The sequence below is a fragment of the Zea mays genome, chromosome 4, assembly GCF_902167145.1.
Source record: "Zea mays cultivar B73 chromosome 4, Zm-B73-REFERENCE-NAM-5.0, whole genome shotgun sequence".
Taxonomy (NCBI): domain Eukaryota; kingdom Viridiplantae; phylum Streptophyta; class Magnoliopsida; order Poales; family Poaceae; genus Zea; species Zea mays.
The window spans coordinates 10,689,200-10,716,706 of NC_050099.1; the positions used below are offsets into that span (position 1 = coordinate 10,689,200).

The 27,507-nt window shown below is 42.9% G+C and overlaps 2 protein-coding genes across 4 annotated transcripts; both read right to left on the minus strand.

Annotated features, from left to right (window-relative positions):
* Window positions 1-6,841: 6,841 nt before the first annotated feature.
* Window positions 6,842-7,867, minus strand: LOC103652813 (barwin-like). 3 transcript variants are annotated; one of them, XM_035967089.1, is made up of 3 exons: window positions 7,832-7,867; window positions 7,389-7,701; window positions 6,842-7,319 (listed from the first exon to the last, which is right to left on the minus strand). In XM_035967089.1, the coding sequence occupies exons 2-3, from the start codon at window positions 7,677-7,679 to the stop codon at window positions 7,152-7,154; spliced, it is 459 nt and encodes a 152-aa protein (XP_035822982.1). In that variant the 5' UTR covers window positions 7,680-7,701; window positions 7,832-7,867; the 3' UTR covers window positions 6,842-7,151. The 3 variants fall into 3 exon arrangements, with proteins under 3 accessions (XP_035822982.1, NP_001307855.1, NP_001105464.2); NM_001320926.1 differs by having other exon boundaries at window positions 6,923-7,319; window positions 7,797-7,864; NM_001111994.2 differs by having other exon boundaries at window positions 6,951-7,319; window positions 7,768-7,837.
* An 18,279-nt stretch (window positions 7,868-26,146) lies between these two features.
* Window positions 26,147-27,109, minus strand: LOC103655092 (barwin). Its single transcript, XM_008681900.4, has 2 exons — window positions 26,659-27,109; window positions 26,147-26,522 (listed from the first exon to the last, which is right to left on the minus strand). The coding sequence occupies exons 1-2, from the start codon at window positions 26,947-26,949 to the stop codon at window positions 26,355-26,357; spliced, it is 459 nt and encodes a 152-aa protein (XP_008680122.2). The 5' UTR covers window positions 26,950-27,109; the 3' UTR covers window positions 26,147-26,354.
* Between the last annotated feature and the right edge of the window lie 398 nt (window positions 27,110-27,507).

Here is a 27,507-nt window from a genome sequence, read left to right on the forward strand (position 1 = left end):
ATGCGGCTCAAGACCACACAAGTCGTTCGAGCTATCCGATCCACATGCCGGACGGCCAGGACGGTACTGGCCAATCCAAGCTTATGATCAGTTACTGCTTAGCATGGATATAAAGTTATCTCTACTATATAAAACACTAGTTTTTTTAGTTTCCACGATTCTATTAGTCGTCATATGCACCGGTTTTTCTGGTTTCAACACAGTCGTCTTACATCTTCCAACTTTATGCAAAAGCTGTTAGAATTATAAGCATTTTTCATATCATTTTAATTCCATAAATTAATATCATGATGATAACATATAACAAATAGTTAATCATAGAAATCGTGATCTCAAATATATCCATAACAATATGGATCATGAGAACACAAAGCATATGAATCATATAAATATAATAAGTAAATAAACATGGTTCATATATTATTACGGAACAACTAAAAATAAACAGATAGCAATATAAACAGGATGACTGTACAATTAAAACAGACATATATAACATATTATAATATGACAGAACAGATGAGATAAAATCATTGTTACATATGAAACAACACAGATAAATATATGAAACATATATAATCTGCAGAACGTAAAACAGTAAGAAACTGAATTGATCATACCCTCCCATGCGCTCTGAGGATCCAGATCCTTGTCTAGCTTCTCTTGTCATGTTGTCAGGAAGAAGATGTTTTGGGCAGTCGCGTAGACGCTCCCCAAAAACCTAATTGCCGAGCCCCCGTGCAAGGTCTCGAACGGCAAGGGCTTCGGAGGCACCTACCCTCTCGCTGCTCTGTGCGCGCAGAGTCACGAGATGGGAATACTCTCACTTGCGGCTGGGCTGTGACTCTGAAATGGTTTTGTTCTCGTGTACCAAGTGCCAGGGGTTCTCCTCTACTTAACCTCTCGCAGATCGAGAGAAGTTGAAGGAGAAGGGTCGCATGCGACACGCCAGGAGACGGACAGCTGAAGGACAAAGGTCTCGCATGCAGCTGACGAAGAGACAGGCAACTGAAAGGTTTCCGCGGTTAATGAGTGCTAAAAATTAACACAACCACACCACGCCCGCTCGTCGCCTGCCTGCCACGCCACGCCACGCCACGGCCAGCGGCGGTGGCGGCGCGCGCGCGTGTGGCACGCCCTTGTCCATTTCTTGACTTCTCAAATTAAGTGGAATAATTCCCACCATATAGGTGTATTCATCAAAAGATGTTCTATAGGACAACATCTGACCTTTATAAGACTCTTGGAATACATTAAGGTAAAAACCATCACGCCTTACAGATAGGAAAGATGTGCATCAGAAATGAGTTAAAGAAGGGATCTTTCCTCACAATCTACTCCTAGCTTGTTTCTCCACTCTACTTCACGGGATCTCCGATCACATAGAGCAGGTTACCACTAGAGTAGATTTCACATGGGTCTCATACCCATTTCTCTCGATGCACTTTCTATCACATTGCGTGACAGACCCTTAGTGAATTGATTTGCCAGATTATTCGATGTGTGGACATAATCCACCGTTATAACTCCGGAGTTTTCTACTTTCTGACAGATTTCAATCTCCTCTTAACATGCCTTGTAGACTTCATGTTATTCCAATATAATGAATACCGTATGTCATAGTACCTTTCAAATACCGCAACACTCTCTCAAGAGCATGCCAGTGATCATCTCCTGGTTTCGACACAAACCGACTCAGCTTACTCATAGCATAAGAGATGTCTGGCCTTGTTGCACTTGCAAGGTATATGAGCGAGCCAATGATCTGGGAGTATGTCAATTGATCCCTTGCTATTCTCCAATTCTTTCTCAAAAGCACACTAGGGTCATAAGGTGTTGGAGCAGGATCACAGTCACTAAAACCAAAGCGACTCAATACCTTTTCCACATAATGGGATTGTAACAAAGTTACCCCACCATCAGCTTCACTAACAAGCTTGATATTTAGAATGACATCTGCTTCTCCCAAATCTTTCATTTCGAAATTGCTCGATAGAAGATTTTTAACTTCCTCAATCACATTGAGATTTGATCCAAAGATCAAGATGTCATCAACATGAAGACACAACATAACAGACTCACCCCCATCATACCGATAATACACACACATGTCAGATTCATTTACAGCAAAGCCAGCAGCTGTAAGAGTATTATCAAACTTTTCATGCCATTGCTTAGGTGCTTATTTTAGGCCATACAATGATTTTATCAACCTGCACACCTTGTTCTCTTGACCATTCGCAATGAACCCTTCTGGCTGATCCATGTAGATCTCCTCATCCAACTCTCCATTTAGGAAAGTTGTCTTAACATCCATCTGATGAATGATAATACCATATGAGGCTGCCACAGCTATTAATGTGCGAATTGTAGTCAATCGAGCCACTGGTGAGTAGGTATCAAAGAAATCTTCACCCTCTTTTTGGGTATATCCTTTGGCCACAAGCCTTGCCTTGTACCTCTCGATTGTACCATCAGGCCTAAGCTTTTTCTTGAAGATCCATTTGCAGCCTATAATTTGACAACCATAAGGACGGTCAACGACATCCCAAGTTCCATTAGACATAATAGATTCCATCTCACTCCTTACTGCTTCCTTCCATAAGTCAGCATCTGGAGAGGAATATGCCTCACTAATGGTAGTTGGTGTGTCTTCCACAAGGTACACTATAAAGTCATTACCAAAGGATTTTGCAACCCTCTCTCTCTTGCCCTTTCGAGTGACTATAGTGTCATCCTCCTCAGGGATGTGCACGTGAGAATCCTCAGCATGATCTATATGAATAGACAGTTCGTGTTCATGGGGAATTATAGTCTCATGACTTGTATCACTATGTGTATTCTTCATGGGAAACTCATTCTCAAAAAATGTTGGGTCTCTTGATTCCATGATAGTATCAACATACATATCAGGCACATCATATTTTATAATTAAGAACCTATACCCAGTGTTGTGAAAAGAGTACCCAAGGAATATACAATCAACAGTTTTAGGCCCAAGTTTGCGCTTTTTGTTGATTGACACATTCACTTTAGCCAAGCAACCCCAAGTGCGCAGATATGAGAGATTTAATCTTCTCTTTTCCCATTCCTCAAATGGTGTGATCTCTTTGTTCTTTGTTGGAACCCTATTCAGGACATGACATGCCGTCAAAATCGCCTCACCCCACCATGCCTTAGATAATCCCGCTATACTCAACATGACATTCACCAAATCTGTTAGAGTGCGGTTTTCCTTTCAGCAATCCCATTGGATTGTGGTGAGAATGGTGGTGTCCTCTCATGAATAATACCATGTTCCACGCAGAACTCATCGAACACATTAGAGAAATATTCTCCACCTCGATTGGACCTTAACCGTTTTATTTTCCTCTCAAGTTGGTTCTCAACTTCATCTTTATAGGTCTTAAAATAATTAAACGCTTCATCTTTTGTTTTTAAGAGATACACATAGCAAAATCTAGTGGAGTCATCTATAAAAGTGAGAAAGTATCTTTTACCACATTTGGTCAAAATCCCATTCATCTCGCACAGATCAGAATGAACAAGTTCTAGAGGTGCCAAACTCCTCGCCTCAGCAGCCTTGTGAGGCTTGCGGGGTTGTTTTGATTCAACACACACATGGCACTTAGACTTTTTGACCAAGTTAAATTTAGGAATTAGATTTAGATTTGCTAACCGCATAAGACAACCAAAGCTTGCATGACAAAAACGTGAATGCCATAAATCTGACTCATCAGAAAAATGAACAGAATTCACCATTTTATTACACACATCATGCAGTGATAAGCGGAACAAGCCTCTGCAGTCATATCCTTCACCAACAAAAGTACCATGTTTAGACACAACACATTTATTAGACTCAAGAACAACTTTGTATCCATCTCGACATAACATCGAAGCACTAACGAGATTCTTCTTGATAGAGGGCACATGTTGCACGCTCTTCAATGGCACCGTCTTTCTCGAAGTAAACTTCAAAATGACCGTACCAACACCAAGAACATGAGCACGCGACCCATTTCCCATTAATAAGGCGCCAGACCTCCCGACCTGGTAGGAGGAGAACATAGAGGCATCAGCACACACATGAATGTTTGCACCATTGTTCATCCACCACTCAGGTGAATTACAAACTGAAAGAACAAATGGTAAAGAATTACCATACCCAGATGTTCCATCTTCAGTTTTAGTGGTTACAACATTTGCTGATTTCTTGTCATGTGTGAACTTGCGATCAGGGCACTCTCTAGCCCAATGTTGATCACTGCCACAGACAAAGCAATCTCCCTTTCCCTTGTTGTTGTTGTTCTTCTTTTTAAACTCTGCTGTTTGAACATGTTTATTTGCATTCTCTTGTTTGTTCTGGTTTTTCTTCTTGTTAAACTTGCGGAAGTTTCTCTTCTGCACCACATTAGCAGTAGAGGTCTCCACACCTTTTCCATTGTCCTTTGTTCTAGCCCTTTCCTCAACATCAAGAGTACCAATGAGCTCTTCCACATTGAACTCTTGTCTCTTATGTTTGAGAGAGGTAGCAAAGTCCTTCCAAGAAGGTGGCAACTTGGTGATTATACCGCCAGCCACAAACTTGTCAGGCAAAGGACAACGAAAAAGTTCGAGTTCCTTAGCTAGTGCCTGAAACTCATGAACCTGTTCCACTACAGATCAGTTCTCAACCATCTTGTAGTCATACAGCTGCTCTATGAGATACAGCTCGCTACCAGCGTCAGTTACTCCGAACTTTCCAACAAGTGCATTCCACAACTCTTTCCCTGTAGGAAGGATGATATAGCTTTTCTGGAATTTTCTATCAAGTGCGCTAATTACTGCTCCTCGAAAGAGGTTGTCTTCAGCCTTAAACTTAACCTCATCCTCTGGAGGTAAGTTGACAGGCTTGCCCTCAGCGGCATGAAAACAAGACATTGCAGTAAGCCACAATTCCATCTTAGCTTTCCATATCAAGAACTTTTTACCATCAAAAGGATCAGGCTTTAGTACAGCAGCAAAACCTCTGACAGAAAAATGCCTAACATTAGGTTTTTGGATTGTTAGAATTATAGGCATTTTCCAAATCATTTTAATTCCATAAATTAACATTATGATGATGACATATAACAAATAGTTAATCATAGAAATCGTGATCTCAAATATATCCATAACAATATGGATCATGAGAACACAAAGCATATGAATCATATAAATATAATAAGTAAATAAACATGGTTCATGTATTATTACGGAACAATTGAAAATAAACAGATAGCAATATAAACAGGATGACTGTACAATTAAAACAGACAGATATAACATGTTATAATATGACAGAACAGATGAGATAAAATCATTGCTACATATGAAACAACATAGATGAATATATGAAACATATATAATCTGCAGAACGTAAAACATTAAGAAACTGAATTGATCATACCCTCCCATGCACTCTGAGGATAAAGATCCTTGTCCAGCTTCTCTTGTCATGTCGTCAGGAAGAAGATGTTTTGGGCAGTCGCGTAGACGCTCCCTAAAAACCTAATTGCCGATCCCCCGTGCAAGGTCTCGAATGGCAAGGGCTTCGGAGGCACCTGCCCTCTCGCTGCTCTGTGCGCGCAGAGTCACGAGATGGGAATACTCTCATTTGCGGCTGGGCTGTGACTCTGCAATGGTTCTGTTCTCGTGTACCAAGTGCCAGGGGTTCTCCTCTCCTTAACCTCTTGCAAAGGGAAGTTGAAGGAGAAGGGTCTCATGCGGCACGCCAGGAGACGGGCAGCTGAAGGACAAAGGTCTCGCATGTAGCTGATGAAGAGACATGCAACTGAAAGGTTTCCGCGGTTAATGAGTGCTAAAAATTAACACAACCACACCACGCCCGCTCGCTGCCTGCCACGCCCGGCTAGCAGCGGCAGCGCGCGTGCGTGTGGCACACCCTTGTCCATTTCTTGACTTCTCAAATTAAGTGGAATAATTCCCACCATATAAGTCAAGCCAAAAGACCTTTGGACTTCCAATATGGTACTATTGGTATTCTCCACCATTACACACCATAGAGTTTATTCAATAAATAGGCCAAGCCCATAAAAGATCCAACAAAAGCAAGGTAAAAATTACGCACAAGTGAAGATTTGAACTTTGGTTGTTGGCTCTACTCCATACCCCACCTAACCAACAGAACACATATATTTTTATGTTTTATTAAAACAAGCCTACCCATATAATATATAGAAATCATAACATATACGGGCATCTGACTAGTACAACATTTAATTTCACGTTGCAATTCAAGAAAAAAGTTAGTAAATCTATCTATAGTTTTTTCTATACCACTATATAATTCACCAGTTTAAACTTTGCAAAACCCACCCAACCAAATCACTCCCACACACCCATAACCTCTACTAAATCCATTAAACAAATTACACCCACACATCATCAAAACCAACGATTTAGACAGCTAGATAACTCATTCTCCCTCATTCCTCATCTCTTCTCTCTCACATAGATCTAATCATGAGCCACCTGACCTGACCTGACCTGATTTGATCCGTCCGAAAAAATAAATCTGTTGGATATATGCTCTATTGTGTGACTTGTGTCATTGTGTGTGTATATACCACATAACATCCATGGTTTGGAATAATAATTCTAGGCATTGTTTGTTTGTCCCGGAACGGCATGGAACATAGCCCATTCCATCTAGAATTATTTGGTCCGGATTAGAACCGGAACCAACCCGAAAGTGTTGTTCTGATAAGCTCAATCAAGAATAAAACCAAGCCATTGTAGACCTTTTCATCCTTTTCTCGGCTTGAGTCGAAGCTACACCTATAAACAACTGGAACCAAACCAAACCAAACCAAAAGTTTTCATGTTTTAGTGAACCAGCAGGATTCACTCCATCCGGCCCAGAACTAAAAACATGCCTGTTTTCAAAACGAACGAGGCCTAAATAGTTTATTACTATCATTGCAGTCCTGTTTATTTAATCAGTAGCAGTAGTAGCTGTGCTTGCGACAGTTGCAAGACGCTACATGTTGCGTTTTATTCATCTCAAGTAAGGCCACGCGTTTTACAACGACGTCGGTCTCTGCATCTGCCTGCCTGCATGCATGGATGCATACATACACAGGAAGGATCTGGCTGAGCTCTGTTGCTCAGCAGGCGACGAACTGGTAGTCGACGTTGAGGTGGCCCATCTGGTAGCCCTGCCCGTTGGTGTCGATCTTCTTGAACACCGTCTCGTAGTCCAGGTCCAGGCCGCCGTTGCTGCACTGGTCCACGATCCTCGCCACGATGGACGCGCCCGTCGCACGGTTCTTCACCTGCAGCAGGCCAACGATCGCCTGTGACAATCCAGCAGGAGGAAAAGTGAAGGTAGCAGAGCCACATACCCTTATGCACTTGCCGCAGGCGGCCTGGCCCTTCTGCCCGGCGGGCCCGCAGAAGGCCGTCCAGCCGTGCTTCTGCCGCCACGACAGCGGCTTGTCGGCGTCCCACGTGGCGCAGTACGCGCTCACGCGGTTCAGGTCCCACCCGTTCTGCGCCGGGTTGTACAGGTGGTACGTCGCCCGCACGTTCGACGCCTGCTGCGCCGCCGCCATGGCCGCCACCGCGCAGAGCACGCCCGCCACCGCCAGCGCCGCCCGTCCTCCGGAGACCATCATCGCCGCCGCAGCAGCCATCGTCGTTGCCTCTTTTCTTTGCCTGCACGTACGCCACCAGCTCCGAACTCAGCAGAGATCGGGCATGCACAGCGATCGATGTGCTTACCTTGTGCAGATCGAGCCGTTAGTACATACCAAACTAACGATATATAGATGTGTAGAAGCAGAACCGAGTGAAGCTAAGTGACGAATTGAAGAATGAGAGATGAGGTCCGTTATACCTCGATGGAGAGCATTATATATACTGACACAGAGAGGTCTGCGTCTGCCTACTGCGCCGGACATTGTGGAATTCTCACCATTCAAGGACTAGAGCCTACGTACAGGACATGGGACAGCTCACGCATGCTGCGTACGGATACGGAAGGTAGAGGGTCATAACCGCCATTTCACCTCCTTGGGCTTAGGAAGACACCGCACGCAGGACAGGGGAGCAGGACCCGCAGTGGCGGGGGAAGAGGGCATTGCCATGTGCTCCATGCCCTTCACCCAACTGCCCCCCTATTCTAGTGAAAAAATAAAACTATAATAATGTATATTTGATATTTTGTAGTAATAGCGTACACTACAACATGATAATAAAAGAACATACCTATTTTTTACCCTTGTCATTTAAAAATCATCATTCTTTTAGTGTTCATTGAAACGAACTCTTCAATTATATCTCCATATTGAATCTTCTCCAAAATTGCACTTTCAAGTGCAATTATAGCCAAATCAGTAAGTCTTTGTCGTGTCATTGTAGAACGCAAATAAGGCTTCAATCACTTCAATTTAGAAAAGCTCCTTTCTGCCGATGTAGCTGTCTATATGCAATACTTGCATTTGGAAAAGAATCATGCCTCTTTATAAAACTCTATCATAGAATAATGCTGAGAACCTTCTAGAATATTTATCTTCAGGACCTTTTCTGAATTGTTAAGTCTCTTCTAGGGCCTTTAACTGATAAAATTTCAATTTGCCTAGAATCAAGAGAATCCCAATATCTCGGACCAAATATATCAGGTTGAAAAGAACCACTGAAATCCCCATCATGTGACAAATGAGCGAGACGGTGCGCCATACCAGGGGTACGGCTATGCACGACCCTACGGACAGCGTGACACCAGGTGCACAACGACAAGCTGGGGTAACAGACCAACCTCATACCAAGTACAGAGCAAGTCACTCCTGTAAGGTCCTACCCTTGAACTATAAAAGGGTGGACCTTCTTTCTTCTATAGGAACACAATCACACTTGTTGTAACACGCTCAAAGCAATATTACGATCAACACTACATTGGAGTACGGTGTGAATCCCCCGTGTCCCAAGTTCTTCGTTCGAATCCCAGCGATTCACCATTCGGAATAAGCCCGTGCTAGCATCTATGTCGAACACAAATCTTACTGCCCCTGGTTTCTAAAACCACGACAAGGTACATCAAAACAGCATGGTTCCTTACATGGGTGCCACTCTTTAGTAGGTCACATTTTTCCAAGGGTACCCTTCGTTCTATGTTGTTGGGTGAGCAGAAGGCTAGAAGCTACACTGGTCGGTTTAGGGTTAATATAATGTTGAACGCCTTGTCTGCAGAAAGAAGTAGGTGAGGAATGCAAGGTCTTTTTGTATCTTGTCAATATAATATTAGTGTTATGGGATATTTTACCACATGGATTTTTTATATCATAATGAAGTTTGTCGTCCCGTTTCTATGTTTTATACTAATTTTAACTCCCGTGACAACACACAAAGCTAGAGAACACTGGTAAGATACTCGTGCGTTTTGACGGTACTATTGGGGACTTGTTCTCAAATGCTATGAATTAAGAACAAGGCAACATTGAATGTTAAATGTCAACATCCTTCGTCCATGAAACATTATTCCCTTGAGGATAATGAGCCTTGGACGAAGGCTAATAAGAGCATAATTACGAAGCTTGAATCCTCGTAATAAAATTTCAGTAGGAATTATAAGATAACATAAAATAAAAGGTATAAAAGAGATAAGTAAATCATAGACGAATTACATTATATTTACTTATTGAGTTATTGAATACAATAATACCTTTGCCTTGGCAAAAGGTTGAATTCCGAAAGATGCGATTGCAATTACTAGAACGCGTGAACAGTAACGGAATACTGTTCACTATTTATAGGCACAGGACGTAGCCTGTGAGGAATTACAAGTATGCCCCTTATAAAAGCTTACAACATTGACTCAGACCTTTATGGACTAAAAGGTCATTCTATCTTTAAGTCGGTTTGCAATACCGAAGCTTCACGAAGAGGAACCTTCGGCCATTTTATACAAACAGCTTCCGCCGAAGACCGCTTCTTCCTGTAAGACCTTCGGCGACGAAGCATAGGCCCAACAGTAGCCCCTTTCGCGGTGCTAGATCGTTTTTCGTAACGAGCTTGGTCCGTGAAAAAAGTCTCTTAGGCTTCGGGGAGCCGAAGGTCCAAAAAACACCTTCCCTGAGCTCGTTGCCGAGAAACGATTCAATTTCCCAGCGCGTAGCGGTCCCACCTTGCAGAGTTACTGTTTGGTTTCTGCGGCCCACCGCACAGCGAGTACAAGCGGGTGACCGCTTGGTGTAAAAATCCTGGCGCTTTGCCTTCTTACCTGCAACACTATATAAACAGACGAGTAGGTGTGAAGTTACCACAGCATTCATTGCTATTTGCACTGTTTTGCTGCCAAAATTTTTAACCACCGCCGAAGCTTGTCTGTCAGAATCAAACGAAGCTCCAGTTTGAAACCTGCTTCGTCAGAAAAAACTTCGGAAGAAGAAAGTGTTAAATTTCCACATATTCATAATTAAATGGCCAGAGTGCGTTCTACCGCCAGGGTTGAGCGTGAGGGAAGCGAAACTGATGCTTCGGAGACTGTTCCCATCTCCGAAGCCATGCAACGATCCGGGCTGGTGATTTCTGAAGAGATCCCTAGTGAAGATGCAGAACAAGCAAAACAAGCAATTGCCGGAGTAGAAGAAGAAGTTATTGAGGAAACTGATCCTGAAGACGATTATCGTATTGCCATGCCAAGCAAGCCTAGCCACTTGGACTTTGGAAAGTCTACCGTTTCGAAGGCTGATCTCTCCAAGATGGTAAAGTCAGGCTTTTTCAATGAGGATCAGAAGAAGCTATTACGCTTCGGGGGAGAAGAGACTACCCCGAAGCCGGAAAAGGATGAAATTGTCATTTTTAAGAGCTTTTTAAAGGCCGGATTAAGATTCCCCCTTCATGGGATTATTGCAGAGGTACTGAAGAGGTTCAGTATCTATTTTCACCAGCTGACCCCTAACGCTATCGTTAGGCTCAGTGTTTATATCTGGGCACTCCGAAGCCAAGCAGTGGAGCCATTTGCGGACAGCTTTTGCCGGGTTCACGAACTGCATTATCAGACGAAGGCTAGAAAGGATGGATTGCATGACAATTTTGGTTGCTACAATTTTGCTTATCGGAAAACTACGAAGTTTCCTGTAATCAGCTATCGGAGTAAATGGGCAGCAGGGTGGAAGTCTGAGTGGTTCTATGTCAAGGTTAATGATGACAAGGAGAAGCTCGTGCAAAGTCCACTCGAACTAATCTTCGGAGAAACCCGACCTCTCTGCAACATGTCACCCGAAGGTCCAACACAACAAGCAATGAGTGAATTCAGAATTATTGCAGAGCATATCAGCACAAGGGACCTGGTTCAAGAGTTTTTAGCTTTCAAAGTTTTTCCCAGTTTGAAAGAATGGGAAATGCCGAAGCTACAGGGGGAAAAGAAAGAAGGTGAACTTGTACGTTTACCTTACTATTACAAATTTAAGAAATACTTTAAAACACCTTACCAAGAGTGGCTGGAAACAATTGAAGCAATGTGCAACGAAATTCTTGGGAACTATTCCAAAAAAGAAGATCAATTGATGACCGCGGCCTTCGGCACCCGTCCGAAGCGAAGATTAAACCGAGTGCTGGACGCCCTGGGTTTCGAATACCCTGATTACGAAAATCTGAACAAAGGTGCCGGAGGCCAAAAAAGGAAAAGGATAACTGAAGCCTTAAATGAAGGTGAAAAAGAACCATTAAAGAAGAAAATTCCGAAGAAGAGGAAAGCTTCTTCTCCGAAGCAACAAATATCCGAAGCAGAAGAAACCCCCGCATCACCTTCTGCTGCTGTCGTAGAGGAAATTCTGAAGGTAATGACTGAATCCTTACCTGCGAAGCTAAGTCCACTGGGCCCTCAACTGACAAAGTTTTTTCAGAAGGACAAGGAGCCCGAAAAATCGAAGAAAACAATCAAGGCAAAGAAACAAAGAATTATCACTGTGACAGAGGTAATTGACAAGACGCCGCCAAGGGCTTCAGCCCAGAAAACACCAGCGGCTGCAGAGGGGACAGATATTGAAATTGCACCTTCGGAGGCCGCAGCTGCCGAAGCTGCCTCAGCTGAAAATTTGAACCTGGAGAGCACAATTAAACATATTGACCAAATACTGCTAGACATGGCTGCAGAAGAAGCTACCACCGCCGCCGAAGAGGCCGCGACCGTGGCGTCGAAGAAAGGGAAAGAAATTGCTGATGAAGCTTCGGAGAACGAAACCTTCATGTTCCAGAATTTGGTTGGAGAACAACTATCAAAAGCTGAAATAGAAGAACTTAGAGAGTACGCTAAATCCTGCGGATACAAACCCGGGGCGCTCCTCTTCGGAGGCATTGATGATGAAAAATTAGATTGTATTCGAGATCAAACCGGAGCCAAGGTTATTGGTACTCTGTCCAAGAGTATCGGCTTTCCGAAGCTAGAAACAGACATCAAGGTGAACTACTTGTCCCTTAACTTTTACTGTTTCTAATAATAAAAACATGTCTGACGAAGGTTGTTTGCGTGCAGAGTATGCTGTTGAGCAAAGCCTTGCAAATGCAGCAAGATTTTGAAGATAAGAAGCACGAAGTTATAATTCAAAATTTGGAAAGCAGAATAAAGGAGCAATCAGATGCTTTCGAGAAAAAGAACTTTGAGCTCCAGGCAACCGAAGGTCTATTGGCGGAAGCTGAAGCAAAAATAACAGAACTAAACACGAAGCTTCTCCGCCAGTCTGAGCTGTTCGAACGAGAAAAACAAGATCTTAATGCAAAACTTGAAGCCGAAGCTCAACAAAATTCAGATTTGAGAAAACTACTGACAAGTCTTCAAGAAAAATGCTTGGAATTTAGCAACAAATGCATTCAACGATTAAGAAAGATTTTTTACTCAGTTGGAGCCAGCAGCGAAAAATTCACCCCCTCAGCTGAAGATCTACCGAAAACCTTCGAACATATTGAGGGGGAGATTGACGAGCTCGACGAAGTCATAGCTGGGCATGGTGACTTCTGTGCCTGGGTGGCTTCTCGAGGCACTGCTGCAGCTTTCCTGAAGGCTGGCTGTGATCATGGAAAGATTGTCAATAGACCAAATTTCACTTTATCACCATCAATCCTGGATGACATTCCTGATCTCGCCCGAAGTATCTCGAATAGATTTGTAAAAATGATATAGACAAAAGGTGGGCGAGAAAAGGCTGGAGACGAAGCTCGTAGCCACCTTGAACCAGTAAGAAACCATACCTTGTGCTTACCTTTTCTTGTAAGCTTGATTTTGACTTACAATAACCTTATTCATGTAGGATGACGAAGCCGAAGCCGAAGATCAAAAATGACGCCGAAGCCGAAGCTCCTTGGAGATTAGATAGTAGACTGTAGACAGTACTTGAGAAACTTTTGAGATAACTTTTGTAAATGTAACCAAGACTTGTTTTTAATGTATTCTGTTCATACCTTGTAATATATCCTTATCCTTCCATTGATGTATGAGAAATGCTTTGATGTGGACGAAATTTTCTTTTTTGAGCCGAAGGCGAAAAAACACCTTCCCTTCTTTTCGTACGCAACGAAGCATAGAAAACAACATTTTCCTTCTTTCCGAAGTTCTCCTTTTTGTACACGAAGCTCTTTCTTTCCGAAGCTCTTTTTTTATTTGCCGAAGCAACCGCTTATGCTATGAAGATGATTATCCTACTTATGCCTGGATGAATGTTTATGAATGCAAATGTTATGATGTAATGCGATGTGCAAATGAATGGCCAAACAATCACACTTCAAGCCATACTCATGGCCATTATTTCCTTAAAAACAATCACACCTCAGCTCTGCATCCCCTTAGGAACGACTTTGGAGCTTCTTCGCCTTTACTTTCGGCGGAATCAGCGTTGACTTTTCGCTGTAAGCTCTGCATTCCCTTAGGAACGACTTTGGAGCTTCTTCGCCTTTACTTTCGGCGGAATCAGCGTTGACTTTTCGCTGTAAGCTCTGCATTCCCTTAGGAACGACTTTGGAGCTTCTTCGCCTTTACTTTCGGCGGAATCAGCGTTGACTTTTCGTTGTAAGCTCTGCATTCCCTTAGGAACGACTTTGGAGCTTCTTCGCCTTTACTTTTCGGCACTCGATGGTGCGTTCTCAGTTTTTACATTTACATTCCTTGGGGGGTTTTGCTCTTATAGAACTAAAAAAGGAAATTACACGTGATGGCCCCATTAAAAACCTTTCTCCCCCTTCGGAAAGGAAAAGGGTGCCACGAAAGAAAAATAAAAAATATGAAAAATTACATCGAATTATACATAATATCGCCGAAGCTCATCCGCATTCCAAGATCTAGGAATGTCGTTGCCGTCCATATCCTTCAATCCGTATGAACCGGGTCTTGACGAAGATGCTACCAAGAAGGGTCCATCCCATTTCAACTGTAACTTGCCCACTGTTTCTGGGTTGGCCACTCTCCGAAGCACCAAGTGTCCTGGCTCAATATTCTTTAGCCGAACCTTTCTATCTCGCCATTTAATTGTTTCGGCTTGATATTTGTTGATGTTTTCCACGGCTTGCAACATGATCCCTTCTAAAGCATCTTTTTCCACAGAATAATCAGCTTCGGATCCTGATGCTGCCGAAGCTACTACCCTTATTGATCCGGTTTTAGCTTCTTCTGGAGTTATTGCTTCGTCACCGAATAATAACTTAAATGGGGTAAAGCCTGTAGACCTTGATGTTGTTGTATTATGGCTCCACACCACTTTGGTTAACTGATCTAGCCACTTTCCCCTTGGTTGATTGAAGATTGACTTCATTATTCCTGTCATTATAATGCCATTGGCTCTTTCAACGAGTCCATTTGACTCCGGATGTCTGACTGATGCAAAATGGATCTTCGTACCAATTTGATCACAGAAATCCCTAAAAGCTTCGGAGTCAAACTGTGTTCCATTATCCACAGTGATAGCCTTTGGTACCCCGAAACGACAAACAATATTCTGCCAGAAAAACTTTTGAACGGTGACCGAAGTTATTGTAGCTAAAGGCTTTGCCTCAATCCATTTAGAGAAATATTCCACCGCCACTACAACATATCTTAGGTTCCCTTGGGCCGGTGGTAACGGACCTAACAAGTCAAGGCCCCACTTTTGCAATGGCCAAATGGGTTGTATGAGCTGTGTCAAGGACGAAGGTTGTTTTTGATCTCGTGCACATTTCTGACAACCTTCGCACTTTTGGACTAATTCCGCCGCATCCGAAGCTGCCTTCGGCCAATAAAATCCTTGGCGGAAAATTTTTCCAAGTAACGGCCTAGATCCAATGTGAGATCCACACAGGCCTGCATGTATTTCTTTCATCAACTCTATACCTTCGGTTCTGGATAAACACTTGAGTAGCGGAGCACAAACTCCATGCTTATACAACTCTCCTTCTATCATAACATATGGACGAGCTCTTGCCTCTATCCTCCTGTTATAAGCTTCGTCATCTGAAAGGAATTTCCCCTGAAGGTAAGAGATGATCTCAGTTCTCCAATCCTCGCTATAAACAGGAGATATGTTGAGAACTGCTCTTTCAAGAAGTTCCACCGAAGGTGCTTTTATTGTTTCGAAGAACACATCCGAAGGTAAAGGCAGCCCCTGTGCTGCTGACTTAGCTAGCAAATCAGCATGCTCATTTTGTCCTCGAGGGATATTTTTGACAGAAAACCCTTCGAAGGAAGCTTCAACTTTTCGAACCATATCCAGATATTTTTCAAGCTTCGGATCCTTAGCCTTGCAACTTTTGTCAATATGACCCGAAACAACCTGGGAATCAGTTTTAAGTATGGCCCTTCTGATTCCCATTGCTTTTAACTTCCGAAGACCTAGAAGCAATGCTTCGTACTCGGCAATGTTATTTGTGCAACTAAAATCAAGCTTTGCCGCATAACAAGTTTTGACTTTGGAAGGTGAAACCAACACAGCAGCCGCTCCTGCTCCGAAGGTTCCCCAAGATCCATCACAAAACACTGTCCATGCTTCGTTGTCTTTATTCGTTTCTTCCTCCTGAGCCCCTGGCGTCCAGTCAGCAATGAAGTCTGCCAACGCCTAGGACTGAATCGAAGATCTATGAACATATTCAATACAAAATTCATTGAGTTCTGCAGCCCATTTTCCAATCCTTCCAGTAGCTTCTCGGTTCCTCATAATATCCTTCAGAGGTTGTGAAGAAGGAACGATTATATTGTAAGCTTGGAAATAGTGCCGAAGCTTCCTGGAGGCCATCAAGACAGCATACAATACCTTCTCCAACTCTGTATAATTTTTCTTTGATAAACTAAGAACCTCGGAAACAAAATATATTGGGGCCTGCCTCTTGACTTGACCATCAAGCTTCTCCTGGACAAGCGCTGCACTTACCGCTGAGTGCGAAGCTGCCACATATAATAATAAAGGAGCCCCTGGGATTGGTGGAGTCAATGTTGTTAGATCTATCAAATACTGTTTCAGCTCTTCAAAAGCCTTCTGCTGGATTGGTCCCCATTGAAAGACTTCGGCTGACTTCAGCACTTCGAAGAATGGTAAGTTTCTCTCTGCTGATCTGGATATGAATCTATTGAGAGATGCCAATCTTCCTGTCAATCTTTGAGCCCCCTTCTTTGTAGTTGGTGGCTCCATCCGAAGTATAGCTTCAATTTTACTTGGATTAGCTTCAATTCCCTTTGTTGAAACCAAGCATCCAAGAAATTTCCCCTTCTTTACTCCGAAGACGCATTTTTCTGGATTTAACTTTAAGCCAGCTTGCCTGAAACTGGCGAAGGTCTCCTGCAGATCAGCAATATGATTCTCCTGCTTCGTGCTTTTTACAATGATGTCATCGACATAAGTTAGCACATTTCTGCCTATTTGAGATTGGAGAACCTTCGCAGTCATTCGGCTGAAACTCCCTCCAGCATTTTTGAGCCCCTCAGGCATTCGAAGATAGCAATATGTGCCACTTGGAGTTATGAAGCTAGTCTTCGGCTCATCTTCCTTCTTCATCCAAATTTGGTGATAGCCTGAATAACAGTCTAACAGACTCATGAGCTCTGAAGAAGCTGCTGCATCAACTAAAGAGTCTATCCTTGGTAGTGGGAATTCATCCTTCGGACAAGCCTTGTTAAGATCTGTAAAATCGATACACATTCGCCACTTGCCATTGGCCTTTTTTACTATAACAGTGTTAGCTAGCCATTCTGGGTACTTCACTTCTCTGATAACTCCTGCACTGAGGAGTCTTTTGACTTCGTTGCGAGCACCTTCGGCCTTATCATCTGACATTTTCCGAAGCCTTTGCTTTCTGGGTCTGAAGGATGGATCGACATTGAGCGAGTGCTCAATAACATCTCTATTAACTCCGCAGAGATCATTGGCTGACCATGCAAAAACATCTTTGTTATTGAACAAAAACCTTATCAAGGTTTTCTCCTGCTCTTCGGATAATTGAGAGCCTAACAGCACCTTCTGCTCTGCTATGTCCTCACATAAGAGCATAGGCTTCGGCTGATCTGCTGAAGCTGCTTTCTCCCTTCTGAATTTGTACTGTTCACAAGCTTCAGCTCCATCTATGTTATGGATTGCTTTTGAGTCAGTCCAATTGCCTTCGGCCCTTCTCGCAGCTTCCTGACTTCCATGGATAGCAATGGGTCCCTGATCCGAAGGTATCTTCATGCAAAGATAGGCAGGATGAAGGATTGCTTCGAAGGCATTAAGGGTACCACGACCAATAATTGCATTGTAAGGGTATTCCATGTCAACAATGTCAAACACAACTTGCTCAGTTCTAGTGTTGTTGATGAACCCGAAGGTCACTGACATGGTGATCTTACCGAGTGCTACAATCTGTCTTCCTCCGAAGCCACAGAGAGGATGTGTAGCATCATGAATCTTATCTTCTGGCTCTTGCATTTGTCTGAAGGCCTTAGCAAATATGATGTCAGCTGCACTGCCTGTGTCAACCAAGACATTGTGGACCAGAAATCCTTTGATAACACAAGAGATAACCATGGCATCGTTGTGTGGGTAATCTTTGAGCTGAAGGTCCTCTTGGGAGAAAGTAATAGGAATGTGAGACCATCTTGACTTGATGAAGGGTCCTTGCACCCCAACATGCTGTACCCTTCTCTGTGCTTCCTTCTTTTGTTTCTTGTTAGCTGGCTCTGAGGACGAGCCACCTGTGATCGGGAGCACCAGCTTCGGGTCCGAAGCAGCTCCAGCTTGGTCGTTGAACGAAGCCATCAGCTCAAAAAGTGGAAGTGAGTTCACCGGAGGTGGGCGCCAATGTTGGGGACTTGTTCTCAAATGCTATGAATTAAGAACAAGGCAACATAGAATGTTAAATGTCAACATCCTTCGTCCATGAAACATTATTCCCTTGAGGATAATGAGCCTTGGACGAAGGCTAATAAGAGCATAATTACGAAGCTTGAATCCTCGTAATAAAATTTCAGTAGGAATTATAAGATAACATAAAATAAAAGGTATAAAAGAGATAAGTAAATCATAGACGAATTACATTATATTTACTTATTGAGTTATTGAATACAATAATACCTTTGCCTTGGCAAAAGGTTGAATTCCGAAAGATGCGATTGCAATTACTAGAACGCGTGAACAGTAACGGAATACTGTTCACTATTTATAGGCACAGGACGTAGCCTGTGAGGAATTACAAGTATGCCCCTTATAAAAGCTTACAACATTGACTCAGACCTTTATGGACTAAAAGGTCATTCTATCTTTAAGTCGGTTTGCAATACCGAAGCTTCACGAAGAGGAACCTTCGGCCATTTTATACAAACAGCTTCCGCCGAAGACCGCTTCTTCCTGTAAGACCTTCGGCGACGAAGCATAGGCCCAACAGGTACACAATTATATTTGATGAGTTACTCTATCTAGCAATCCATTCGGACCAATAGTTGTATACAATAATGCTACTCCTTTTGTATACTTAGTCACTTCCACTAGTATACACGAGAGTTTATGAATTCGTACTTAACGTCACGGTCGCGATAGCAGAACAAAGATTTTGGTACGTGAAAAATATATTTTAACACTTTATAATTGTTTGTTTATTTGAATATATCAATCTTTTATTTTAAAATTCTCGTTTGCTAAAGATAGAAAATGAGAATAGTTCTGTTGCATTATAAAAAAGATATATAAAACTATTAGAAAAATAAAAAATATAGAAGATCGATTTTATACAAATAAATATGTAAATGATAACTTACTACGTGAATTTTAGAAAAGATTATTTGGAGATGCTACCCATGTGGGGTGGCCGTACGTCGGCGCCCATCCTATATTGCTGTTGGAACGCTGACGGCCCTAGTAGCTTGCGCGCGGCGGCTCGGTCGATTAACGGCGGCGCGCAGCTGGCCACCACACCATGTGCATGCTTTGCTTGCGTGAGGAGAGGCAGCGATGTACACTGCTTCCTGGCCACCACCGCTTTGCGGAGTGCTACTCTTTACCGAGAGTAATAGTATTACTCTCAGTAAGAGAGATCAGTCAACTGTACGTCACGAATATTTTTTGTCGGACATTCAGTAAAGTTTTTCTCGAATATCAGCAAAGAAAAATAGCCGTCACAACGATAAATGACAGTGACAGAGTTTTTGCCGAACGTCTGTTATCTTGGCACACTCGGCAAACAAGACTCCAGTGTGCCCTTTTTACCAGTCCTTTTGTTGAGAGCTTCGATAGGCATTCGGCAAAGCAGACTTCTTTTCCGAGTGACTGATTGATAGGCTCTCGGCAAAGGAGGCTTCAGTGAGCTCTTTTGTTAGTTACTTTGCTGAGTGTCGTTCTATGTTGAGTGTTTCGTCCTCGCTAAACGAGGTCTATGTCGAAAGTTGTAGCTCGACTTTGTCAAGTGTCCGATAAAATATATTTGATAAAGCGTCGAACACTCGACAAAGAGATGAATTGTAATAGTGATCCAAACAAAGCAACACTCTTACTACCGGTCTACCCGTCGAGATCTGCACCGGATCCCTAGCTGCGACGGCAGGCACATTTTCCGCGCGGCCACATATTATATATATTGGCCTGCTAGCTAGCTGTGGAATTCCAGCAGCGTTTATTAAGTGCTTTGACGTCGACACGAGAGTCTTCCACTTCCACTGCTTCCAGAGTAGTACTTCCAGTGTATAGTCGTCGATGCACTCGAGAAGATATATTATCATTCATCAGCTACGTACCTTTTGGTGTTTTTTCGTTCGTTTGAGATCGATGAGAAAAGCAGCCGCATGTGCAACTGTGCATTGTAGCAGGGCTCTGGCTTCTCCAAAAACCGCTTTGGCTCTGACTCACGAGGTGAAGCCACTTTTTTAGATGAGCCAAAGCCATTCTGAAAATCATTTGGCAAAACGGCTTATAGATTGTTTTTCAGAAAGACCCTTGTATAGTTTACTTTTTATAGATCTCTCATGTACGTGGCTAGGGATTGAGGGCAGGACCAAAAAAAATAATTTGGACTGGTGGGAGGGCTATTGTGCAAAAATGACGTGAGCTGAAGCCGGGTGAGCCACTTTTTTTGGCTCATGCCCTCTAGTTCATTTTAGAAAAGCACTTCACTGATGAAGCCATTTGAAAAAGAGGTGTTTGGCACAACTTTTGCATGAGCCAAAGCCGAAGCTGAAAAATAAGCCCTACCAAAGGGGCCCGTATTATCCACAGCCAGGACACCAGCAGCTAGCACGCAAACCTTGACCAGGCTTTGCATGTCGCTTCTTGAAAATTCTGCATGCCCATTCATATGCATGTGACGTGCTTCTCGACACACCACACGTTTGAATTTTTTAGGTTATCCGCCAATCCGCGCTAACCTTTGAAAGAATATGGAAACACCATCGGACTCGCGTTCAAAGTCTATTTTACACCTGGCAAAACCTTACCGAGTGTTATACTTGACAAATAATACTCGGCAAACATTTTATCGGTAAAAGGTTCTATGTCAAGTATTTTTTTCGAAACTCGGCAAAGAAAAGCACTCGACAAATTAAAAATCGCAAAAAACCCAAAAAATAGCAAAACATTTTTTTGGGAACAACTCTCTAACCATTACCCATTACCATACCCATCGTCCTATCATTTTTTACTATTAATTTGAATCAGCTCGTGCATACGCTCTCTACCACTACGGTACTACATCAATTATGTCTATATTACGTTTTCATCATTTTTCACAATTAATTTGAATCAGATGTACACTTTTTGTGAATGGTGAGATTCGAACTCGCAACATTTATCTCGTGCATACGCTCTCTACCACTACACTACTATATCAATTATATCTATATTAGATTTTCATCATTTTTCACAATTAATTTGAATCAGATGTACACTTTTTGTGAATGGTGAGATTCGAACTCGCAACCTCTCTCGCGCATACCCTTCTCTACCACTACACTACTACATCAATTATGTCTATATTACGTTTCCATTCCTCGTGTACTATAACAAACCGAGAGTAATTTAATTATTTGAGGCACTAAATAAATTCATTTGAAAATATAACCAACTATAAAGTTGCATAACTTTTTAAGATCTACAAGTTCTATTTTGATAGTTTCTACATCCGAGGTCGTTTACAAAATTTGAATTTCAAATTTAAAAACTTCACACCAAATTTTCAATTATAAGATGATTTCAAATTAAAAATCGTCAATTACAAAGTTTCATTACATTTCAAGACTACAACTTTTATTTTGGTGGTTTTTCCATCTGAGGTAGTTTGGAAAATTCAAATTTTAAAATTCAAACATAATTTTGCGTGACAAGAGAATTTTAAACCAAAACATGTCAACTACAAAGTTTCATAACTCTTCAATACCTACAACTTTCATGTTGGTGGTTTTTTCTTTCGAGGTCGTTTTCAAAATTTTAATTTTAATTTTTTAAAATTTAGACATAGTTTTAGTTGACAAGATGACTTCAAATGAAAAAGTTGCCAACTACAAAATTCTATAACTTCTCAAGATCTACAAAGTTTACCTATCCCTGCTCCCCATATTTAAATGGTACTAGTCTAATCCCCATACATTGAGACGGTACCCACCATATTTGATGATATTGATTGGCTGACTAAGCGACGCTTAAGAGTTTTAATGGACCATCCACATAAAAATACCATAATAAATGAATTTAGTGTCAAAGTGAACATATTATTCATATATACGAGATATTGAACTGGTAAGATATAGAAAAGCACAAGTACGCCAACAAGATCATTCCTGAGATACCAAATACAACAAGTTTATCCTCTAATGCTTAACATGTTAACTAAAATACATACTTGCTCTTGCCTTTAGAGTATCATATCAAACAATAAAAACATTTCCCGCTTTTACATAGCCTTGTACTCATTTTCAATTGCACGGTTGGTTTCACTTAAAATTCAATGTGTAACGGCGGAAGAAGGGGGCGAAGGTTGTTGCAAAATGGACGGGGTCTATTTGTAGAGCGACAGCTATGAGAACGTTGTTGTGCGAACAAAAAGGATAGGGATGTAATATGATCTGAGACCGCTGGTTGATTTTGGAAAAACTACAAGGGATTCTTGTAAGAAGATGATGCGGGACGACCGTTGAAACTGGTGCTTTAATACAGTAGAGATAGAGAAAAACTAGAATTATGTAGAAATACAGATTCGAATCATGATCGTTGACTCCTAACCTACATTTATACCCATCTAGCCACCTAGCCAATAAAACACGCATGTCTTTACGTTTTATACTCTATACTAAGGTATAAATAGAAAACATAGTAATATATAGGCTCTTTACTAGCTAGTCTAGATGTATACACCGTAACACAACATCCTCAAACTTTGGTATAGGTATATAAAATAAGTTACGTCTCAATCGAGAGTTCCAACGCTCCATGCCTCCATTCTTCTCTGCTTCTATTTATCTTCCTCTCTTCGTATTGCTCGATGGGCTTAGAAGGAAGTTTGGGGGCTAAACAATTATTTATGTCAGCATAATCGACATGATAATGTCACGTAAAATAAATTAGAAAACAATGAAAACTATCATTCAAAAATACAACAACTAGAAAATTTAGTAGAGTAAGTGGAGACAGTTGCTCCGTTTCTCGATGACGCATTAGGGCTTGATTGGTTAGGGATAAATGGAGAGGAATTGAAGGGATCATATCTATCTCTATTTAATTTTAAATGGCAAGAGATTTAATCCCATCAAATTGAACATAGCCTTAGGGAGGGCATGTGCTCCAACATCAGGGCGTGTGTACGCTACAACTAGCATGCACAACGAGGTCGGATCTTCTTTTTCTTCCCGGACGCTTGGGTTTGTGATTTGGGGAATCTCCATGCCCGGTGAGTGGTGACCATAGGAGTGCCAGAGATCTGGTGGGCAGGGTAGGCTGCCGGGCGACCAACCACCAAGTTAAGGCTATTTCCAATGCATAGTTTTATTATATTGTTTCCAAGAATCTCATATCAGCTTTTATCTATGAAATTATGCGTCGTGAGTTTTATCTAGATGAAATTATATCACCTCTCATAAAACTCTAATCTCTCTCCATATTAATTTCTTGTCATGTCATCATCTTTGCTTATGTGGCGAGGTATGTAATGAAGATGAAACTCAAATAAAATCTCCACCGGGAATAGCCTAATAGCCACTAGTTGCTTAGCCTATTTATTGTACGGCAAGTTTTCCATACACAATTCTAGTACAAAGTTCAACAGATTCAACTAAACCACTCAATGATGGGGACTAGGTTCCTGATCCCCCATCAGGTGAAGGTAACCGAAGGGACCATGATCTGTAAGGGGGTAAATTAAGCAGTTTATCTTATAAACCAAGGTCTATAATTTATATTTATCAGAACTTATTCAATAAAATAACTATGTGTAACTACGATTTTGACTATGTGTGTTGTTTTGTCTTTAATGCAAAGAGTCATGTAACATACGTTCCAAACATCCATTAGACTAATCATTGGGCTCAAAAGGTAAAGTACATAACTAAAATACACAATATAAATGTAGAAGCTAAAAGGGCAATAGAGATATAAACTCTCATCGACAACTTCGATATTTTTACTGAGATATCAAGAAGCGTGTAAGTTTACTCCTATTCTTCGCTAGAGCATCTCGCAAGGATAGTCACATGAGGACCAAGTTTTCAGTCGAATAACTACGTGGATAGCCCCGTGCCTTTTCTAAATAAAAGTGGGTCTCTAGAATAACCTCTATCAGACTGTTCCACGTCGTCTTTCGTATCGAGATCAACGTCGTCTTCCCTATCGTGTTTGCGACCCAAACATTACGATCCGTGTTTCCTCTAGTACCTACACTATAGAAAAACAGTTAAGTTATGATGGATTATTTCCAACAGGTGAATTTTTGATGGTTTGTACCATAAACCATCAAAAGTCATTAATTTTCAAGGAGAATGTAACACCTCATCCACTTGTGGACCGCCTTGGCCATAGAAAGTCATTAATTTCCAAGGAGAATTTAACACCCCGTTCACTTTCAGACCGGTGGTACTTACTCGTGGCAGCCTTTAAGATCATAGACCATTCTTATAGACCAACACAGTCATTTTTACGCACTTTGTTCTTATTCATACGCACCTGAGAAAACTTTAATCTCTCCCTCTTGGTCACGTCTAGACCATCCCCATAGACCAACGTGTCTTCTAAGATCATAGACCATCCTAATAGACCAAACATGAGTTTTTTGTGTGCACCTTGTCCTCACTCATGCACACCTAAAAAAACTTCCCAATTGGTTAGGGTCACTCATCACAAAATTACTCTAAGCCAAGCAGCCTTTCGAAAAAAGATACACCTTATTATTAGTATGAGTATTATATCAATAATATTAAGTATTGGGCCATGATATCACACAGTCCATTTAGGCTAGGTTATCACAGACGAAGGCTTAATTTCTAACAGTTCTGATCGTTGGAAGTTATTGTTTTGGTAGTTGTCGACACCGACAGTATTGAATCGGAAGCCGAGCCGACCATGCCGGTCTCGCGCGCGTACGCCATCACGGCCGGCCTCGGCGAGGTGGAGCAGGTGCATGTTACAGCCTCGTGCCACACCGAGGAAATGCAGACCTGCAGTTTGCGGAGGCCGACCCCGTAGACCGCGCCTACAAGGTGCCCTGTGACGTGGGCTCCGTGATGCGCACGCTGTACTAGTTGAGCTTGGGCTCGCGTCGAGGACCGCGGTGGGCGCCGACGAGCTGGATATAGAAATAAACCTAGTGATGCAGAATTTACCTAGCAGCAAGGCAGCCGAATGAAACCAATCAATTTGCATATTGTACCATAAAGCTTGCTCAGCTGCTAGACACCCGTTAACATAGCAGTCCATGGGACAACATTACTGTAAGATCCTGATATCAACAAGGCAACGAATAACTGAACCAAATCATTTTTTGAAAGAAAAGAAAATACATAAGCCAAATGGAAACATATTAGGACTTGTTCGGTTAGGGGTGCCACCAATCCCCCTCAATCTATCTCTAACCGAACAAGCCCTTATAGAGTTTCGTACAATGAACAACCACCGGTCTCATCAAAATGTTGTCTTGAGTCCATTCGACTTCAAATTGTTAAGAAACAACCCAACATACCGTGCAAAAAAAAAAATATTAAGCACAATTCAGTATCTGAAAAACGCCACTCCATGAATCAGAACAACGGTCTACAATGAGAGTAGTTCCATTGAGTAGCTTGCTCTACAATGCGGTGTGCTAATTAAGAAAGCCTCGGATCGACAAAATAGTTAAGTAACGCGGTTAGAAGAGCGCAGCCGCCTTTTCTCTCCCAGCTCTGGTTTGGTTTTTTTTTTTTTTTTTACGTTTGTTGTTTTTCAAATCCACGCATATATGTGAATGAAAACGGAATTGGAGATGACGATATATATATAACGGAGTGGTTAGGCACCATACGCACGCCTTTCTGTTAGCAGTTGAGAGAATTGGAACCGGGAAAGAAGTCCTTTGCGGCCTCCTTTCCTGTAGTCGTAGCCCGTAAGCTGGAGGCTACTCTGTTGTCGGAAGACCGTCAGTTGCCGGATGCTGGTTCTGGAGTCTGGGCAGTCGCCGATACGCCTAGTGCTTATCCCGTTGAAATATAGATTAAATTTAATTGGAGATATAATAAATATACAAAAAAGCATACTTTATTTATGGGTGTACTACATTGGTTACAGGTCTGAGGCCTGCCTCCGCAGCTGCAGGCTTGTGGCCTTCCTCCCATCTTATCCCACACCTCTCTGATACTGTGATATGGATTAGATACTCCTGCCATCCGGTTGCGTGCATTTATATATATAGTGTTCATCACCATGGTCACACGGCGCTGGACCTCAGCAGCCGACGAACTGGTAGTCGACGTCGAGGTGGCCCATCTGGTATCCGCGGCCGTCGGTGTCGATCTTCTTGAACACCGTCTCGAAGTCGAGGTCGAGGCCGCCGTTGCTGCACTGGTCCACGACCCTCGCCGTCGTCGACGCGCCCGTCCCGCGGTTCGTCACCTATATATACGCACGCATGTAATAAACGCTCGTCGCCTCGCCGTGAGCGTGACCTACCCTTTTGATTCGATTTTTCCTGTCGAACCGCGCGAAAAACTTGTAGCCTAGCTATATATAGACATCGTCTTCGCCTTACCCGGATGCAGCGGCCACAGGCGGCCTGGCCCTTGGGCCCCGAGGGCCCGCAGAAGGCGGTCCAGCCGTACTGCTGCCGCCACGACGGCGGCTTGCCGGCGTCCCAGGTGGCGCAGTAGGCGCCGACGCGGTTCAGGTCCCAGCCGTTCTGCGCCGGGTTGTACAGGTGGTACGTCGCGCGCACGTTGGACGCCTGCTGCGCCACGGCCGGCGCGGCCGCGGCGGCGCACAGGAGGGCGGCCGCCGCGAGCACAGCCGCCCGCCGCGCGCCGCCGGTGATCATCGCGGCCATATGGCGGCTTCGCTAGCTACTCTCGACGTGGAAATCGACGAGATGTTGTGCCACACAATCGGTGCCAGTGATTGTGTGCTCAAGTGTGCTATGGGTGGTGCTGGTGTGGATCGATCTTATATATAGCTCGCGCTCGGTCGGTCAGGGGAGTGCACCTGGGATGGGAGCCGGACAATGTGGACTCTCCTCGCCGATCGGCGGCCATGTTCCAACGACGCTGCTGAGCTATGCGCGCGAGCTTCCAGATCGCTGCTGAGCCCTCGCTTGCATGCGCGCGTTTGTCTGCTACTGCTGCCCACGTACGTACGTACGGTCAGTGACGGATCGGAGTATATATGAGCTTGAAAACACCATGCGTTCTGACTCCAGAGGACATGTGTCTGTGACTTGCATTCACCAGATCAACCACATGTGAGGCAGCTAGCTACTGTGGCTAGCCCACAAATCTTGACCATTTTTCGCCGTCTATTTGGATCGAGGAGATAAGTGACGTCGTGACGATGACCGTTCCCTGCCACAAGAACACGGCCATCATCAAGTTGGGATATCATCTAGCGA